At 47.9% G+C, this 20,027-nt stretch overlaps 1 protein-coding gene and 1 non-coding gene across 2 annotated transcripts; one reads left to right on the plus strand and one right to left on the minus strand.

The window, feature by feature from the left end:
- Positions 1-5,654: 5,654 nt before the first annotated feature.
- TRNAK-UUU lies at positions 5,655-5,727 on the minus strand. The gene has a single exon. It is a non-coding gene; the product is annotated as a tRNA-Lys (tRNA).
- Positions 5,728-13,871: 8,144 nt separating this feature from the next.
- On the plus strand, positions 13,872-18,973 carry GSTT2B (glutathione S-transferase theta 2B). The gene is made up of 5 exons (XM_041728340.1): positions 13,872-14,031; positions 16,995-17,082; positions 17,960-18,110; positions 18,193-18,366; positions 18,694-18,973. The coding sequence occupies exons 1-5, from the start codon at positions 13,920-13,922 to the stop codon at positions 18,901-18,903; spliced, it is 735 nt and encodes a 244-aa protein (XP_041584274.1). The 5' UTR covers positions 13,872-13,919; the 3' UTR covers positions 18,904-18,973.
- Positions 18,974-20,027: the final 1,054 nt, after the last annotated feature.

Genomic DNA, 20,027 nt, shown 5'->3' on the forward strand with positions numbered 1-20,027 from the left:
CTGATTTGATGAAACCTACAGATATTACCGTCTTATTTCCTGTACCATAGAGGAGGGAAGGAAACAAGGCATACATAGTCAAGCCATTAATTATGATGAAGGGGAGTAACTCAAGGAAAAGATGAAAACCTATCTCTTGGGGAACCTGGGTGGCTCAGTCAGTAAAGCATCTGCCTTCAGTTCAGATCACAATCTTGGGGTCTTAGGTTTGAGCCCTGTGTGAGGCTCCCTGCTTAGAGGGGTACCTGCTGGTCCTTCTCCCTCTCCCTCTTCCCCTCCCACCCCCCTACTCCTGCTCTGTCTCTCAAATAAAATAAATAAAATCTTAATAGAAAAAAGAAAAGAAAACCTAGCTCTCTTTCAGGGTAGATTAGTGGAGGCTTTCCACTAATGCACTAATGCAGACCCTGATTCTCCAGAAGGGCAGTCACTGTTGGCCGTGCATTTTATCCTACAATCTGCAGCAGGTATCAGGAGAAAATAACAGAAGGCAGCCGTGGGCCCCAAGCCCCTATGAAACAATTGCTGGATAAGGCTTTGGCTATATTTAGTAATAGAGACTGGGCAGGGGTGCCTGGGTGGCCAAGTCGGTTAAGTCTCTGACTCCTAACTCTGGCTCAGGTCCTGATCCAGGGGTCGAGCCCTGCGTGAGGCTTCTCACTCATTGAGGAGCCTGCTTGAGATTCTCTCTCTCCCTCTCCCTCTGTCCCTCCTGCTTGTCCTGTCTCTCTCTCTCAAACATAAATAAATCTTAAAAAAAAAAAAAAAAGTAATAGGGCAGGGCAGAGAAGGAGGACAAGTTTGTCCAAAATAAATGGCATGCCCAACTTTGAGCCATGGCATTGGGCACCCTGCCACCCCAGGACCACCTAATACAGAAGCCTGCGAGGCCAGAGTCTGGCAAAGCCAGACTACAGCCCCTGGCTCGCAAAAGGCTGGGCCCTCATCAAGGTGCATTCTGCATGATGGAGGGCCATTGGAGACAGTATTGTCCCTGACTTCAAAGGAAGGTGGGTCCAGCCTGGAAACCTTTGCTGGCCACGGTTAAGGAGGACCACAGGGGCCTGAGCTCTCCTATGGCTCCTCCTGGACATCTCAACATAACACACCAGGAGCCTCAGGTGATCCTTGATGTGGCGGGTAAGGAAATTGAATTTTTATTGGACACAGGAGCCATTTACCCTCAACATGATGGGCTTCTATCCCAGCACTCCTGTTCTGCTACTGGAATAGATGGAAGGCCACAGGTGAGACAATTTACTTGTCCACTATCTTGCAGCATGGGTTCACTCTCGCTCTCATGTAGCTTTCTCTTGAGGCCTGAATGCCCTACTCTCTTACCGGGGAGGAACTGACTCGCTAAACTACGGACTACTGTGCAAATAGGACTGATGGGCCCAAATGGAGGGAAAACAGAGTTTAAAATGGTAATGGGCCAAGCCAGGCAAAATGAGAAGTAACATTTATGGGCCAGACAATATACCATGCCATACTGCAATCAGAAAATTGTATGTATGGGGATGCCTGGGTGGCTCAGTGGTTGAGCATCTGCCTTTGGCTCAGGTCATGATCCTGGGGTCCTGGGATCAAGTCCCACATCGGGCTCCCTGCAGGGAGCCTGCTTCTCCCTCTGTCTGAGTCTCTGCCTCTGTCTCTGGGTCTCTCATGAATAAATAAATAAAATCTTAAAAAAAAGCAAAGGTAATATTCCATAGGACCAGGGGCCACAAAGGCATTCAGCCTCTAATTAAGAAAAACGTTTTCAATGCAAAAAATTTTTTAAGATGTTAATTTATTTGGCAGAGAGAGAGAGAGCAAGCAGGGGGAGCTGCAGATAGAGAGAGAGGGAGAAGCTGGCTCTCCGCAGAGCAGGGAGCCTGATGTGGAATTTGATCACAACCTGAGCCAAAACCAAGAGTCGGTTGTTTAACCAACTGTACCACCCAGGCGACCCCTGAATATTTTAACACCACAAACGAAAAGGCAGTTAATGACTTTCTTTTTTTTAAATTTTTTTAAGTTTTTATTTATTTATTCATGAGAGACACAAAGAGAGAGGCAGAGACACAGGCAGAGGGAGAAGCAGGGTCCACACAGAGAGCCCAATGTGGGACTCGATCCTGGGTCCCTAGGATCACGCCCTGGGCTGAAGGCAGCAGCGCTAAACCACTGAGCCACCCAGGCTGCTCAAGAACTTTCTTAGACAAAACAACAACAACAACAAAAAATAGAACTTTCTTAGGCCTGGTAGGCTTTTGTCACATTTGGATTCCAGGGTTTCATATTATGGCCAAACTCCTTTATAAAGCATTACAAGGAAATGATTTAGAATGCCTGGAATAGGATGATGATTGCCACCAAGCTTTCAAAGGTCTAAAAGAAAAACTGAACACTGCTTCTGCCTTAGGACTCCCAAACCTGGAAAAACCCTTCACTCTATAGGAGTCAGAAAGGATAAGAATAGCCCTGGGAGTCCTAACTCAAAAACTTGGGCCAGTTCCTAGGCCAGCAGCCTACTTCTCCAATCAGACCTGGTTGCGGAAGGGTGGCTAAGATGCTTATGAGCAGTGCTCACAACTGCCCCACTAGTTGGAGAAGCTAGCAAATTTACCCTAGGAAAACACCTGGATGTCATGACTCCACATCAAGTGCAAGGGGTTTTAGAGGCCAAAGAACACCAGTGGTCCAACAGGAGGGAGATTATTGAGATACCAACGCGTGTCAAGCTTTAAACCTGGCTACTTGACGATCTGATGAAGGCAATAAGGAGCTTCTGATCTACTTTTGTGTAGACACAATAGAACAAGTGTATTTAGGTAGGTCTGACTTTAAAGACAAACTTCTGCCCAGTCCAGAGGCTGAATGGTTTATAGACGTAAGTAGCTTTATGCTCAAGGGAACCAGAAAAGCCAAATATACTATTGTCACCCTACAGCCTCAGCCTAACTGGGGCAAGACCTTTGCCTCCCCATTCTTTGCACAAACCCCGAACTGACTGTGTCATCTGAGCACTATAATTAGGTAAAAGGTTAAAGTGAAAAATATATACTGATTCTAAATGTGGCTTCCGGGGATCCCTGGGTGGCTCCACGGTTTGGTGCCTGCCTTCAGCCAATAATAAAATCTTTTAAAAAATGTGGTTTCTTTTTTTTTTTTAAATATTTTATTTATTTATTTATTTATTTATTTATTTATTCATGAGAGACACACAGAGAGAGAGAGAGGCAGAGATAGAGGTAGAGGGAGAAGCAAACAAGCCCTGAGCAGACGCTCAACAGCTGAGCCACCTTGGTGCCCCTAAATGTGGCTTCTTAATATTTCATACCCATGCAGCCATCTGGAAGAGATGAAGACTATTAAATTCAAATTTTTTCCCCTATAAACAACACAAAGAGGAAATTTTAACATTGTAAGAGACATACATACCTCGGGAGGTGGCAGTTGTATCTTGTGGAAGGAACCAAACAAACCAAACCATGACAAATCAAGGAAATGACTTTGCTGACACATTAGTGAAAGTGGCAGTGAAAGATGAAGGGCTGGCTACACAGGTTTTAGCTCTGATTCCAGAAGCTCTCCTCTAAGAAGTCCAAATTATACTTCCTCTGAGGCTCAGTGGGCCTCACAAAAAGGATGTGAGGTCGACTCAAAGGATGGTATAAATGAAATAATATATATATATATATATATATATATATATATATATATACTCCCTGAGGCACTACAGTGGAAGATGATTAAGCAAATAGCTGACTCCACCCACTTTGGTAGAGATACTATGGCAAATCCGGTACAGCAAATATTCAGAGAGAAGAATCTAACCAAAACGGTAAGAGAAGTTACCAGAGCATATGAGCTTTGTGTCAGAAATGACCCACGGACCTATCACATGACTCCCCCACCTTCATTAAGCCAGTTCAACATGGAGACACTTACCTTGGGGAAGACTGGCAGGTTGACTTAACTCAGATGCCACCCTGTCTGGGGTAAGGTTTATGTGGATACATTTACAGGGTGGGTAGAGGCCTTCTCCATTAGGACAGAAAAGACTTTAGAAGTTTCTAAAAGATTATTAAAGGAAGTCATACCTAGCCTTGGACTTCCCCAGAGTCTACAAAGTGATGAGGACCCCGCTTTCCTGTTAACACAACCATTATCAGTGGCTCTAGGGATCTGTTATGCCTCATGGAGGCCTAAATCTTCAGGAAAAATGTAAAAAATGAACAATATCTTTTTTTAAAAGATTTTTATTTTTAGTGATCTTTACATTCAACATAGGGCTTGAACTCACAAACCCTAGATTAAGATTTGTATGCTCTGCCAAGTGAGCCATCCAAGCATTCTTCCCCAAACCATATCTTTTCTTTTTTTTTTTTTTTAAGATTTTATTTATTTATTTATGTGAGACAGAGAGAGAGAGGCAGAGACAAAGGCAGAGGGAGAAGCAGGCTCCATGCAGGGAGCCCGAAGCGGGACTCGATCCCAGGGCTCCAGGACCACGCCTTGGTCCGAAGGCAAACGCTCAACCACTGAGCCACTCAGGTGTCCCCCAAACCATATCTTTAAAGAAACTTTGGCAAAACTCTGTCAAGAGACTCACGAGACACGAGTATAAAATGTTATGGATTGCTTCACTAAGAATAAGAGTGGCACCAAAGGGGACTCTTAAATTGAGCCCTTTTGAATTAATATATAGAAGTTTTCTCACTGCAACTTTATCGTTTGATGAGGAAACCAACAAAATTTTAAAATGTATTACTAGTCTGGGGTACCTGGGTGGCTCAGTTGGTTAGGCGTCTGCCTTTGGCTCAGGTCATGATCCCAAAGTCCTGGGATTGAATTCCTGCTCGGCAGGGAGTCTGCTTCTCCCTCTCCCTCTGCTCCTTCCCCTGCTCATGTTCTCTTCCATAAATAAATAAATAAATAAATAAATAAATAAATAAATAAATAAAATTACTAGCCTGGGTAAAGTACTACAGGCTCTCCACAAGTATGGAAATAAAATACTTTCATACCCCATTGAAGATAAGTGATCTGTTGCATACTACCAGGGAGCAAGGTTTTATTAAAAACATGGAGGGGGGCCTGACTGGCTCAGCAGATGGAGTGTGCAACTCCTTATCTTGAGGTTGAGTTTGTGTCCCACGTTGAGGGGGGAGAGTACTTAAAGATAAAATCTTTAAAAAAAAAAAAAAGAGGGGATTCCTGGGTGGCTCAGCAGTTTAGGAGATGAGGGTAGAAAATTTATATCAGGGCAGCCCTGATGGCTCAGGGGTTTAGCACCTGCCTTTGGCCCAGGGCGTGATCCTGGAGACCCGGGGTTGAGTCCCACATCACGCTCCCTGCATGGAGCCTGCTTCTCCCTCTGCCTGTGTCTCTGCCTCCCTCTCTCCCTCTCTTTCTCTCTCTGTCTCTCATGAATAAATAAATAAAATCTTAAAAAAAGAAAAAAGAAAAATGGATCACATGAAGATCAGCTCATACCAAAGTTTAACTTTGGGAAGGTTTAACTCTGGGAAGGTTTAACTTTAACTCCCTACTTCTTAGAAGTAAAATCCAAAAGTACGTTCAGATTGGGTTCACTTGTCCAGAATCAAACATATTTTCCTAAGTCTTTTTTTTTTTAACAAATTAATTTATTTTAGTAATCTTTATATCCAACATGGGGCTCGAACTCATGACCCTGAGATTAAAAGTCACATGCTCTTCCAACTGAGCCAGCCAGGCACTCTGCTCATTGGTCTTTTTTTTTTCTTTAAGATTTTATTTATTTATTCATGAGAACCACACAGAGAGAGGCAGAGACATAGGCAGAGGGAGAAGCAGGCTCCTCACAGGGAGCAGGATGTGGACTCGATCCAGGGGCCCCAAGATTATGACATGAGCCAAAGGCAGGCACTCAACCACTGAGCCACCCAGGGGTCCTGATAGCTCGGAATTTTTATGCCTCCCAATAGGCAGAGTCTACAATCTTTTTCAGTCTGAAGAAGTTACAGAAGATGAGACCTTTGCCCTTCAACATCCCTTTAGAATAAGGAGGGGGGTGCCTGGTTGGCTCAGTCAGTTGGGTGTCTGACTCTTGGTTTTGGCTTAGGTTGTGGTTGTGGGATCAAGCCCCCAGCTGGGCTCTGCATTGGGTGAGGAGCCTGCTTGGGATTCTCTCTCTCCCTCTCTCTCTGCCCCTCCCCCTCCCCCATCTCTCTCTTAAAAGTAAAAAATAAAATACTTAATTTTTTTTTTTTTACAAAGAATAAGGAGGTTAAAAATCCCATAGAGGGGAGATAAGACAGGGAAACCGAAAAGCTCCAAAAAAACTGCTTTTCCCTCCTTTCATTCTTGCTAGGATGTGCACCCCAATTTACACACGCCTTGTAAATAGCATACATACTCTTTATAAAGCACAAGGACTTGATGCTGCTCGAGGTTAAATAACATCTAAAGAAGAACCAGGCAACAGTGAGTGGAGGAAGCTACCCTATGTCTATGTCAGACCACCTGAGCTAGACAGCAATGCCAAGACCCTCCTGGCTCTGAGGAAGGACACTTGGGCCATCGTCTTTCTTCTAAGTGGTTCCTGGATGCCTGAGAACACGTGCACCAGATCACCATCCCTGGTAGCAACTGTAGACTCTGAGCATAGAAGAGACTCCCTCCTTTCCAAGTATCCTGGATGCTCCCTCTTTCTGTTCTCTGCTCTCTCTTTATCTTCAATGAACTCTCACTTCCTGTTGCCTCAGGTTTGATTTCCATCCTGTCCTAAAGCCAAGGATCCTCTTGGCTGGTCCCGGCTCCCTCCGGTCTACCTCCTGGCATCAGGAATCAAAAGGCCCCCCTCAATGCTCAAAGGTGAACTTTTGGAGAGCCAAAGAAGTTAAAAGTTTGCCCTGCTTGTTCCTCCAAATGAGATGGGGGAAAAAGTTAATCCATTCATTGGGCCGATGCAAAGTTTTGCTACAAGCAAGAGGAGGGAAAAAAACACACCGCAATGCTTCTTAGGCCCAGCTGCAGTTCCCCTCAGATTCTAACCCGGGGCTTTCCTAGAGCCTGTTAACCCAGTAAATGCTGGATTTGCTGCCAAGGGTTTAAGCAAACTTGCCATGGGGAAAAAAAGGAGGGGAGGGTTTTTAAAAAATGGCTTTGTATTTTGTAGCTATTTGCACTTGGTTAAACAACGAAAATGCAACTGATTAATGTAAAAGATCAAATTGGCTCTGTTAAATGATTCATTGATCTGGCCACACCCCATCTAGTAAAGGGAAAGGGGCTGCATCGAGCTGCAGAAAAGGAAAGGTTTTTAAAAGTAGAGAGGGAGCAGAAAGGAAATTACTACCAGAGAATCCATTGTTTTAGACAAAGTCACTCTCCTTAGGGGAATGGAAGGGATTGTCAGTAAATTTTCTGATGTGGACCAGGAAACCCCATGTTGATTGGCTAAAGATTATGGTCCTCGGGTGCTGGAACTGCAGTTAGGTTACGTATTAAGTCTTGGTTTGCGCACATGGGGCTCCCAACATATATGACTCCATATTGGACCCATAATTTTCTTTCTAACAATCTAGATCCAGGGACCCTGGGTGGCTCAGCAGTTTAGCGCCTGCCTTTGGCCCAGGGCATGATCCTGGAGTCCCGGGATCGAGTCCCATATCGGGCTCCCTGCATGGAACCTGCTTCTCCCTCTGCCTGTGTCTCTGCCTCTCTCTCTCTGTCTCTCATGAATAAATAAAATATTCAAAACAAAACAATCTAGATCCATAGTACAACTGATATAAAATGTCATATACTTTAATTTCATAAATGTTAGAGGGATCATCCCAATCAGGGAAAGCTGGGATGAAAAAGTAATATGAGGCACAACTTCCTTGCTTTTTGCCAGTGGGCTGGTTAACATTTAAATTCTTTTGAGTATTGAAAAAACAACAAGTTTCCATAGCCAGTGGTTTTTGCCTCTTGGAGCCTCTGGAAAAAAGGATGATGTAGAGAACAGTGACAATCTTCACATGGAGATACATATTTGGGGGACACCTGGGTAGCCCAGCAGTTGGGCGTCTGCCTTTGGCTCAGGGCGTGATCCTGGATTCCCGTCCCACATGGGGAACTCCCTGCATGGGGCCTGCTACTCCCTCTGCCTATGTCTCTGCCTCTCTTTCTGCGTCTCTCATGAATAAATAAATAAAATCTTAAACAAAAAAAAAAAAAGGAAATATACATTTGGAGTTTTAAAAAGGTGTTTGAGAGAGCTCTTATGAAATCAGGTGTATGATCCTTTGAGGCTAATGGATCTTCCAGCCTGATGGACATACATATTTTTTGGCCAGGGTGGGAGGTTAATTTCAGACTCTAAGTCAGAGAAAGTATAAAGGACTTAGGGAAATCTTACTTGCCATTTGGATTCAGAACCTACTCTGCTGTCTGGCCCTGCAATATCTTAGAAGAAAAGCCACCGGCTTTTTTGGAATCCTGACTCAGATCCAATCTTAATTGCCCAGAGTGGACTCTAAGCTCAAATCTGATACTATCAGCTGGGGCCTAATTCAGCCTGAGTAGGAACTGTGCTAGCTTATTCAACCAAACCACCAGAATTTGTTCATCTGCCCAATATGCAGTAGGTCAAACAAGAACACTGAGTTTTTGCATGAAGAGAGATGGGCTGTTAATTGGTGTGGCTCACCTAGAATTGGGAGTGCACGTTTAAAAGTCCCAAACTCTCTGATGGCTTGTAAGTGAGGGTTTTTAAGGGAAAAAAAAAAAAATCAAAAGTAAGAGGCATGGGGTTGCAGGTTCTTCTGATTGGTCAGGCACTGGGTAAACTTCAAGACCGATGAATTTGTCTTTCTGGCATCAGTGTTTCCCTTCCCTGGTCTGGGTCAGCAAAGCATCTCAGCAACATGTGTCAGGCATGCTATATATTTTGTTATTTAACAGAGGCTATTTATCTTGCCCCCTAGGCTGCAATTTCATTATTATTTTTTTTTTTTTGGAGAAAGAGAGCATGCGTGTGTGTACAAGCTCGCAAGATGGGGTGGGGGCAGCAGAGCGGCAGAGGGAGAGGGAGAATCTTAAGCAGGCACTCTGCCCAGGGCAGAGTCCCACTCAGGGCTCATTCTCATAACCTGGAGATCATGACCTGAGCCAAAATCAAGAGGTGGATGCCTAACCAACTGAACCATCCAGGCACTCAATGAGTAAATATAAAGATCAAATTGATTTTACTCAACAATTCATGAAGTGAGTAGCATCCCAAGTAGCAAGTAGAAAAGAGCTCCAGCTAGTTATACGAGAAGAAGGTTGGGGATGCATGGGTGGTTGAGCATCTGCCTTCAGCTCAGGACGTGATCCCCGGGTACTGGGATCGGGTCCCACATCAGGATTCCTGCAGGGAGCCTACTTTTCCCTCTGCCTGTGTCTCTACCTTTCTCTCTCTATGTCTCTCATGAATAAATAAACAAAAATTTTTATTTTATTTATTCTCATGCAAAGTCAAATAAAAATAAAATTATTTATTTAGTTATTCATGAGAGACACAGAGAAAGGCAGAGACACAGGCAGAAGAAGAAGCAGGCTCCCCACAGGAGCCCGATGTGTGACTCGATCCCGGACCCCAGGATCACACCCTGAGTCAAAGGCAGATGCTCAACTGCTGAGCCACCCAGGCGTCCCAAAAGGAAAGTTAAAAAAAAAATTACTTATTTATTTGAGAGAGAGGATGCACAAGTGGTGGGGAAGGGACAGAAGGAGAGGGACAAGCAGATGCCCCACTGAGCAGGACCCAAAGGCAGATGCTTAACCGACTGAGCCACCCAGGTGCACCTAAAAAAGGAAAGGGTTTTATTTTTTATTTTTTTATTTTTAAAAGATTTTATTTATTATTCATAAAGAGAGAGAGAGAGAGAGAGAGAGAGAGAGAGAGAGGCAGAGACAGGCAGAGAGAGAAGCAGGCTCCATGCAGGGAGCCTGACAAGGGACTCAATCCCAGGTCTCCGGAATCACACCTGGGCTGCAAGTGGCACTAAACCGCTGTGCCACCGGGGCTGCCCAGGAAAGGGTTTTAAAAGCAGAAAGGAGGTAGAAAAAGGAAATTATGCCAAAAATGTATTGTTTCCGGTGAAGACACCTCCTAAAGAGGACAGAATAGGTCCACTGGGCAGATTATTTTATTAGTGCTGACCATGTAATTCCATATTAAGTAGTTAAAGATTACACTATTGGGAGGGTGGTCAAAGCTGCCATTAGGTTAGATATTTAAGTCTTAGTTTTCTTACGTGAGGTTCAGCATGAGTGAGTCCCTTTTGGGTCTGCTGTCTCTTTTTTAACAACTACGAAAACATCATGGGTGCTGGCTGCCCTGACTTGGGTCACAAACACATGCCTGCACAAAAGGGCTTATTTTCTGTTTGGACCATATGCTGTTCTGCTGTGCATTCAAATTGACCCCATTCCTCACCTGTGAATCCCACGAAAGCTGGGAATCGAGGGAGGGCACATTGCAGGGACTATGACCCCTCTGCCCAGATGGGACTCCTGACCTGTTCTCTGGGATGTCTCACTGCTGTTGTCTGATGGCTTTTCAGGATGAGGGCAGCAATACCCTGATCATCTGACTCTCCATTTCTCCCCTTCCCCCAGTACACACACAGTAGGAAGGCAGTATGACTTAAAAGCTGTTGTCAGAGAAAGATTAATCTTTTCTAGGACTGGTTACATAATCAGGACAACAGGGGTGGAAGGTTATGCAAACCCATTAGAAATTGTCGCAACTTCAGGATTTTAACCCAATCATTTCCATAACATGATATATCTTTCTGGTTAAGTCATACAAAAATGTCTTTCTGTGTCCCTCGTGAATACATTAAAAAAAAAAAAAAAACTGAAGGAAGAAACTATCCAGCATATGAAGATGATCTTGATGGTTAGTGGGCTTTCTTGTGATCAGCTAAGTCCAGGATCCCAAAAAAGGCATAACTGAGATCAGTACTGCATACTGGTCTCATCCAGTCATGTGGGGTTCTACTGATGATAATTTTGCTGTGAAGACACCTTGGCCAAGGACTGAGGGGTAGACTGCACAGAAAAGTTAATATAACAGGCCTGATTGCTATTTTGTGAAAGGTCTGCTTTCCAGGTTGGCTCTCCATAGGGGTATATTCTGGGAGGCTTCCCATCATTATTAACTTCAGACCATCAAGAGTAGCTCACTGTACCTAAATTGTTGGTCCAACCAATATGGTTTATTCTTTCCTCTTGGGAGTCTGGAATTTGGACATGTGCCAGGCACGGGATCAAGAAAAGCCTCCAAAAAAGCCCTGGGCAAAGTCTCTAATGAGCTTCTCTAGTTGGCAATATCTCACACACGTTGTCACAGCTCATCGTTGGGACTAATTAAGCATACCCTGTGTGACTTCAATGGCAGGGGATAATAAAGGCTTATTATCCGGTTGTACCCGGTTCACCTGGACCTTGCCTCATGGGGAGCTTCAACACAGAAGCTGAAAATGGCCCTGTTTGCAGGCCTATCTCATCCAAAGCCTGGGAGTTTGCTTTCTTCAACCCCTCACTGTCCTGTTAGACCAGAGTTATGGAACAGATCCTTCGAGGAGGGCCTGATCTCGGGGCTCGGACTGAGCACTGTCACAGTGCTGGAAGTTTCAAGGTAGCAAGGAGGACAGGAAGTGGGTACAGGTGCCGGTCAGGAGAAGGGTGTCACATACAAAAGGTAGAAAGATTGACGCATGTGCCTATTTGGGGAGTCAAATTTAGTGACATAATAAATATCACTCTATTGGGCCCACCTATGAGATATATACAAACCTGATGGAATATTATGCTGAAGGAATTACAAGTAGATGATGGACTTTGTAGCAATATGAAAATGAGCACACGAAGCGGTGATAAAGGGACGCCTGGGTAGCTCAGCAGTTGAGAGCCTGCCTTCGGCCCAGGGCGTGGTCCTGGGGTCCTGGGATTGAGTCCCACACCGGGCTCCCTGCATGGAGCCTGCTTCTCCCTCTGCCTATGTCTCTGCCTCTCTCTCTCAGTGTGTCTCTCATGAATAAATAAATACAATCTTTAAAAAACAAACACAAAAGCAGCGATAAAAATACAAGTAGAAAGAAGGAAGCTAACATCTAATTGAGGCACAGGGCTCAGTGATTTTATATAGATATTTTGAAAGTTATGTCTTACAACAGACCTGAGTCTGAGTGGAGGAATTAGCATGTTTGATAGCAAAGGACACCAGGACTCAAAGAAGTTCATAACGTGCTCCGGGTCATGTAGCTATTGAGTGACAGAGTCAGGATTTAAACTCAGGTTTTTGTACCATGCCCTCCATACTCTCAGCAAGCACGTATAGGTGCCCCACCCCAACACCACCATATATCCCCTCACTTTGCCCTACTCGCCCCCCCGCCGCCGCCCTGTATACAGCACACACACTTCAAGCCCAAAGAAGCCGAGGTGTGCATGTATAAAACTCATCAGTGACCTCCAGGAGAGGCTGAGTTGTGCTTTCCTGATAGTGAGCCTCCTAATTTTAGGGGTCCTTGCAACCTGAATAGGCTAAGGATTCCCTCAAATCCTCATGTTCAGGTTCAGTTTTCTTGCTTGACAGTTCTTCCCTCAATCTCTCTGCTCACATATTATACTGATAGCAGGAAGAAGAAACAGGCCACACTCCCTGAACACTTTGTTTGGAACTGTCAACTAAATATCCAAGTTCATGGTTTACAAAGTCTGCCTTCCACACACACCTGCAGGCCATAATTCATTGTATTTATTTATTATTTATTTATTTTGCAGGCCATAATTTATCTAAATTTCTGCCACTATGCACCTGGACCCTCCTTGCTGACTGCCAGGATTCTTTTCTTTCTTTCTTTTAAAGATTTTATTTATTTATTCATGATAGAGAGAGAGAGAGAGAGAGAGGCAGAGACACAGGCAGAGGGAGAAGCAGGCTCCATGCAGGGAGCCCAATGTGGGACTTGATCCTGGGTCTCCAAGATCACACCCTGAGCTGAGGGTGGCTGTAAACCACTGAGCCACCCGGGCTGCCCAAGGATTCTTTTCTTTAGAAGGGACAGAAACTCAGTTCCAAGTGGTTTAGGGCAAACGAGGGATTTCCTGGAAAACTCCGTTGTCAATAAGGGAGAGGTACAGCTGGCCCACAGGGGAACTGGGATCAGGAGCTGGTTTTCTTCCCAACTCTCCTTCTCTGTGACTAAGCTGCCTCTCTCAGGCCAGCCTGCCTGCTGAGCTGGAAATTGAGCGCAACGCGCGGGCCCGGCTTAGGAAGCCCACGTTCGCCTCCTCGCCCCTGGACCGCGACTTCAGACATCCCAGGGAAGCCTTCTGAAGCCACCTGCTCAGGTCGGGGCAGAGGATGGGTTCCTCCCAGATCGGGCTGGCGCTGGCGCTGGCGCTGGCGCTGGCGCCGGGCCCTGGGCCCGCACGGGGCGGCCTCGGGGATCACATCCAGGGGCGGGTGAGGGTCGAGAAGAGAAGGAGGGACGCTTAGCTTTGGGCTGCGGTCCCCCCGGCCCGCAAGCCGGCATTTCCCTCCGTCGCCGACCCGCAGCTCGCACCACGGCAGCCCTGCGGGTGGCAGCTCCCCCTGCGGACGACTCTTCCTGAATCCTGCCTCCAGCGCCGCCTCTCGGCAGCCTGGGCCACACCCGCCAGCGCGCCATCCCCCGGGGTCTCAGCGGTCCCCGCGCGGCCTCGCGGCGGCGCGGGCCGCCCGCACCCCCGCCCTCGGCGGCGCCCGCAGCAGCACCCGCAGGCGCGTGGCTCGCGGACCTTCCGGGTCGGGGCCGGGCCCGCGGGCGCCGGGGCGGGCGGGGCCCCGAGGGGCGGAGCCGCAGGCCCTATAACCCGGGGCGGCCCGCGCCGCCGCCCGCCGCCCGCCGCCCCGCCGCCTCGCCATGGGCCTGGAGCTCTACCTGGACCTGCTGTCCCAGCCCTGCCGCGCCGTCTACATCTTCGCCAAGAGGAACGGCATCCCCTTCGAGCTGCGCCCCGTGGAGATATTCAGAGGTGGGCCGGCGGCCCTTGGGGTGTCGCTGTCCGCCCGCCCCCGCCCCCGCCCCCCCCCATCCCTGCCGCCCCCAGCCCGCGCCCCTCCGCGCCCCTCCGCGCCCCCGCCCCGGCCCCGGCCCCGGCCCCGCAGCCTCCGCACCTTCCAGAGGATTCCCTAGCCCCCGTAGCCTCCCGGAGCAGAACAAAGACAAAACAAATGTAGATTAAAATTAAATTTCCATACAACTTGTAGCCCCTTGACCAGTGCTTGGGACGGGCCGCGTCTGCCCTCCCTCCCAGAACGCTCACCGTCGCCTTGTTACTGCTTTGCTAGAGATAAAAGGGCAACCTTAGCTTGACAACAGCCAGACCTCCAGAATCCCGTAAGTCTTCTTTAACGTGAGAAAAACCTTTTGGAAACTTCGTTTTTACTCTCCCCCAAATTAAAAGTATGTAACTCATCACTCCTTGAACCCCGACGTGGGACTCGATCCCGGGTCTCCAGGATCACGCCCTGGGCCCAAGGCGGCGGGAAACCGCTGAACCCCCCTCCACCCCCTACCCCGGGCAGCGCCGGTCAGAATTTTTTTTTTAAGATTTTATTTATGTATTTGAGAGACAGCGAGAGGGAAGGGCAGAGGGAGAGGGAGAAGCAGAGTCTCAGCTGAGCAGGAAGCCAGAGGTGGAGCTCCATCCCAGGACCCAGGGATTAGTTAGGACCCGAGCCACCCAGGTGCCCCTCAAGAATTTTTTTTAAAGATTCTATTTATTTATTCTTGAGAGACACGGAGAAAGAGAGACAAAGACATAGCCAGAGGGAGAAGCAGGCTCCCCTCAGGGAGTCCAATGTGGGACTCATCCAGGGACTCGAGGATCATGCCCTGTGCCAAAGGCAGGTGCTCAACCACTGAGCCACCCAGGCATCCCAAGAATTTTTTTTAAAGATTTTTTTTATTTATTCATGAGGCGGGGAGGGCAGAGGGAGAAGCAGGATCCATGCAGGGAGCCTGTTGTGGGACTCGATCCCAGGACCCCAAGGCAGATGCTCAACCTCTGAGCCACCCAGGCATCCCTAACCTGCCTTTCTGCTGGAAGCTAGTACACTGGCCGGAATTGTAATAAGATCTAGAAACTTGGTGTCCCCTCTTTAATCCTATTCTTTTTTTTTTTTTTTTTTACTTTTTTTTTTAAGATCTTATTTGTTTGTGATAGACACACACACAGAGAGAGAGAGAGAGAGAGAGGCAGAGTCAAAGATACAGGCAGAGGGAGAAGCAGGCTCCATGCCGGCAGCCCGTGGGACTCGATCCTGAAGGCAGGCGCCAAACCGCTGTGCCACCCAGGGATCCCTAACAATAAACTCCTATCGAATCTTTAGCCATGTTCATTTTGAGTCTTTGTCATTTATGGTTATTGTTCTGGTGCTCTTGCAAAATGTGTTAAATTAAGTCATTAGAAGGGCTTTGGATAAATACAGGATTTTGATTTCTTTAAAATCATAATAAAGCTAAAGTGGGTAAGAATTTCCAGAACTAACTAAAAAAGCTGCATTCAAACTGAGAACGAATTAACAGGACTAAGTGAACTGAGGAAGATGATTATAGTTTTGGTGACTCCTGTTTGAAATGTTGCTGGTTCTCTGTTTTACTCTTCCAGATTAAGGAAACTTTTAGATATCCGTGATATACAGAAATAGGATAAAATATTCCTTTGTGAACACATTGAAGCATTTAACTTTTTTGTACCTGAACCCTCTGAAATTCAGAAACTGTCAGTGACTGGGGCGCCTGGGTGGCTCAGTGGGTTAAGCATCTGACTCTTGGTTTGGGTTCACCTGGTGATCTCAGAGTCATGAGATTGAGCCCCACCTCGGGCTCTGTGCTCAGCATGGAGTCTGCTTGAGATTCTCTCTATCTCTCTCTGCCTTTCCTGCTCATGTTCTCTCCCTCTCTCTCTTAAATAAATAGATTTAGATATTTAAGTAGGTAAGCAGATAAATAAATTTTAAAGGTGCTTTTATTAAAGCACGGGGATAGGACCGTATGGAGAAAGGGCTGCACCTTATAAGGTGCAACTGATGATATATTTTGGACTTGGGTGGCGTGTAGAGATAAAGGGAGTCCCTAAAGGGACTTCTGTAGGTCAAAGAAGACTTAGAGGATCCTGGAGGTCTGGTATTGATTGTCAGGGTTAGGTTGCTTTTTACCTCTAGCAAAGCATTAACTTTAAGGCAGTTGTGAATTCTTTGAGAAAAGTCACACTCTGCCCGTCTCAGGTATTTTACGGAAGGGCTGCAAATTGTGAGGAAATGTGATTTTATCTGCATTTTTTTTTTTTGCCTTTGTTCTCTGGTATCTCCCACTGGAGACTGCCCTCTGATGTGTGGCCTGGACTCTCTGAACCTTAACTTTCACTCTGAGAAGGAGGATAATGTTACTTCTCTATGGAATGAGGAGTAAATGCTGAACTGGATTTTCACAGTTCCTGCCTTGAGAGCCTGTATTTGAAGTCCTGAAGCCCAGGGACACCTGGGTGGCTCAGCGGTTGGACGGAGCCCCAGGATTGAGTCCCACGTCAGGCTCCCTGCGGGGAGCCTGCTTCTCCCTCTGCCTGTGTCTCTGCCTCTCTCTCTCTCTCTCTCTCTCTCTCATGTTTCTCATGAATAAATGAATGAAATCTTAAAAAAAAAAAAAAAAAAGTCCTGAAGTCCTAAAGACCCTGGGGAGCTGGCCACCAGGGGAGAGTTTAGAGGTGGGAACCGCGGAGGCCTCTCTGGCTCCCTGCCCCCTGCCCTCCTGGGGCCTGGTCAGCTAACCCCCCTGCGCCCCGACCCCTCAGCTGCCCTGGGACCGGGCGGGGCAGGGAGGCCACCCTCACCCCTGACCCGAGGCCCAGCCTGGCCCAGGGCCCACTGGGGGCGACAGGGAGAGCGCAGAGCCTCGGTTCTTGGCTCTAAGCTTTGCTGACTTCTTCCTCCACAGGGCAGCTCCTGAGCAAGGATTTCTCCCAGATTAACAGCCTGTGCAAGGTCCCTGCCCTCAAGGATGGGGACTTCATCTTGAGCGAAAGGTGCTTCCCCCCCAGGCCCAGCCCTCTTGCCTCCAGTGCTTCCTACCCCCTCGTCCCAGCCCCCAGCCCACCTGGCCTCTGGCTGGCCTGCCCTGTGCCCTCTCGGACCCCGTGGGGTAGGCGAGGGCAAAGGGAAGGGTAGAGCTGGGGCTGGGGGTGACCAGGATGTCTGGGGGCTGACGCAGCATCGCTCTTACCCCTCTTGTCTTCAGCCTCTCCTTCTGGACCCAAGGGCCTTCCCATCCCCAGATTGAAGGGCACTAAAAGAGGACATGGGGACATTTGTCCAGTTGGATAGAGCAGGTTCAACAAACGGAGGCTGAAAGGGCCTCTCCTGGCTCCTCAGGCTGCTCTCCAGAGTCTGCCAGGACCTGAGGGGACACCTCAGGGTCAGCCACCAGGCAGGTTGAGGACAAGAGGTTGGGTGACTACAGGCATGACGGCCCGAGGACCTGTCAGTGGGGACCCACGACAGATCCGAGGACATGCTTCCCCTCCTGGGCCTCAGCCCATACACTTGAACATGCAGGGGCCTTGATGCAAGATTCCAGAGGCCCAGAGAGCCTTTTCTGAGCCTCAGACTAGTCACTTAATTATTCTGAACCTTAGCTTCCTCACGTGCAGCTGGGATGACAAATCTCCAGCTCACAGGGCGGCTGCCACTGTATCACAGGGATGAAAGGGCAAAGCAGACAGTCTGGCCAAGCATCCATGCTAGAGACAGCCAAGGACGGAGACACGGGAGGGCAGAGTCAGGGGAGACCAGGGGCAGTGCCCAGGGAGCTGTAGATGGGGGGGAGGCCCAGAGGAGCCCCAGAGCCCCACTGAGGCATGGGACCCAGGATCCTCACCGCCACCGCTCCTCCCTTCTCCCCAGCACTGCCATCTTGATATACCTGAGCTGCAAGTACCCGACGGCGGACCACTGGTACCCCTCCAACCTCCAGGCCCGTGCCCGCATCCATGAGTACCTGGGCTGGCATGCCGACTGCGTCCGTGGCACCTTCGGCGCGCCCCTTTGGATTCAGGTGAGGAGAGCCATCTGCGGGGTGTTGGCTGCCGGGGACCTGGGGGTGGGGACCACACCTGAGCCCACCCTTTGCCCATCAGGTGTTGGCACCGCTCATTGGGGTCCACTTGCCTGAGGAGAAGGTGCAGCGTAACAGGGCCGCCATCGACCGGGCGCTGCAGCAGCTAGAGGACAAGTTCCTGAGGGACCAGGCCTTCCTCACAGGCCAGGACGTGACACTGGCCGACCTCATGGCACTGGAGGAGCTGATACAGGTGTGAGCATGGCCGGTGGAGCAGCATCTGTGGGCAGCATCCCTCCTGTTGCCACCCTCACTAGACAGAAATGCTGAGGCCTAGAGAAAGCTGGGTATTTGCCCAGAATTGCAGAGCAGGTTTCTGTCTAAACTGGTGCTTGCTTTTGCTCTGACTTTCTGCTTCTCTCCTGTGTGTGGTGTTTCACGCAGGTGCTCTTGGGCCGAGACTGGCCACATGGCGCTGGGCCTCAGCTAAGGGGTGGGAAAGGGACCTGACACCTGTGCCAGTGGTCCTGGCATTGGGGCCTCAGGATCACTGTAATCTTACCATCGTTTGTCCCTGCAGCCTGTGGCTGTTGGCTTTGACCTCTTTGAGGGACGGCCGAAACTGGCAGCATGGCGTGAGCGACTGGAGGCTTTCCTGGGTACGGATCTCTGCCAGGAGACCCATGGTCTCATCCTGAACATCTTGGAGCAGGCGGCCAACAAAAAGATCCCGGACCCTGCCCCGGAAATCTATCCTTATATGCTGCTTCGTATTTCCAGGATCCCCTGAGGAGTCTGGAATGGGAGCTGATGGTTGTAGCCCAGGAGATTAGCAATAAAGATTCCTTCTTAGTCTCCTACTTGTCCTTTTCAATTCTTTCCATCTGGCCTTAGTCTTTTGTTTCTGGCTCCTGGAGGAGCTCTGCACAGGTAGGACACCTGATGTCCTTGGCAGTGCTTATTCTCATGTGCAGGAGTTCTAATCAATAGACGACTAAAATCCACCATATATAAAGAGCTCTGAAAATTCAACAGCACGAAGAACAAAATCAACTTAAAATCAACAAATGTCATTGGTCTTTTACTTTTAATTTTTTCTATTTTTTAAAAGATTGTATTTATTTATTCATGAGAGACATAGAGAGAGGCAGAGACACAGGCAGAGGGAGAAGCAGGCTCCATGCCAGGAGCCCGACATGGGACTTGATCCCGGGACTCCAGGATCACGCCTTGGGCCAAAGGCAGGCGCTGAACTGCTGAGCCACCCAGGGATCCCCTCCTTGGTCTTTTATTTTTTATTTTTATTCATTTATTTTTTTTGGTCTTTTAAATGTAATGAAGACTCAGGGTGCCTGGGTGGCTCAGTCGCTTAAGTGTCTGGCTCTTAATTTCAGCTCAGATCATGATCTCAGGGTCAGAGATTGAGTCCTGCATCAGGCTTATACTCAGTGCAGGATCTGCTTGTCCCTCTCCCTCTGCGCCTCACCCCACTTGCATACACTCTCCTTCTCTCTAATAAATAAAGCCTTAAAAAGATAGTGAAGACTCAGACACTTGAATAAGAAACCAAGAATTATTGGTTTTATTACACAGTCATATGTATATAATCAAAGTATGTCCAGTAACACTCCTCATAGTTAACCAAAGTAACCTCGCAGATAACAAGTCAATATATAAGATTGTTACTAGGGCAACAAAATGTTCAGAAATCAATTAGAATGACTAAAAAAAAAAAAAAAAAGAATGGCAAACTACTAAAGGATATAGATGATATTTCAAGGGCTACAGTAATTTTTTTAAAGATTTTATTTACTCAGAGACACACAGAGACAGAGACACGGGCAGAGGGAGAAGGAGGCTCCATGCAGGGAGCCCAATGCAGGACTCAATCCCAGGACCCCAGGATCAGCCTGA

This window comes from Vulpes lagopus, chromosome 14 (genome assembly GCF_018345385.1).
Source record: "Vulpes lagopus strain Blue_001 chromosome 14, ASM1834538v1, whole genome shotgun sequence".
Lineage (NCBI taxonomy): Eukaryota > Metazoa > Chordata > Mammalia > Carnivora > Canidae > Vulpes > Vulpes lagopus.

Excerpts from the sequence above, each read along its gene's own strand:
- GSTT2B (XM_041728340.1), top strand. The coding sequence starts at position 13,920 with ATGGGCCTGGAGCTCTACCTGGACCTGCTGTCCCAGCCCTGCCGCGCC. Across the intron at positions 14,032-16,994 it reads CCCCGTGGAGATATTCAGAG|GGCAGCTCCTGAGCAAGGAT; the intron begins GTGGGCCGGCGG and ends CTTCCTCCACAG. Across the intron at positions 18,367-18,693 it reads CACTGGAGGAGCTGATACAG|CCTGTGGCTGTTGGCTTTGA; the intron begins GTGTGAGCATGG and ends TTGTCCCTGCAG.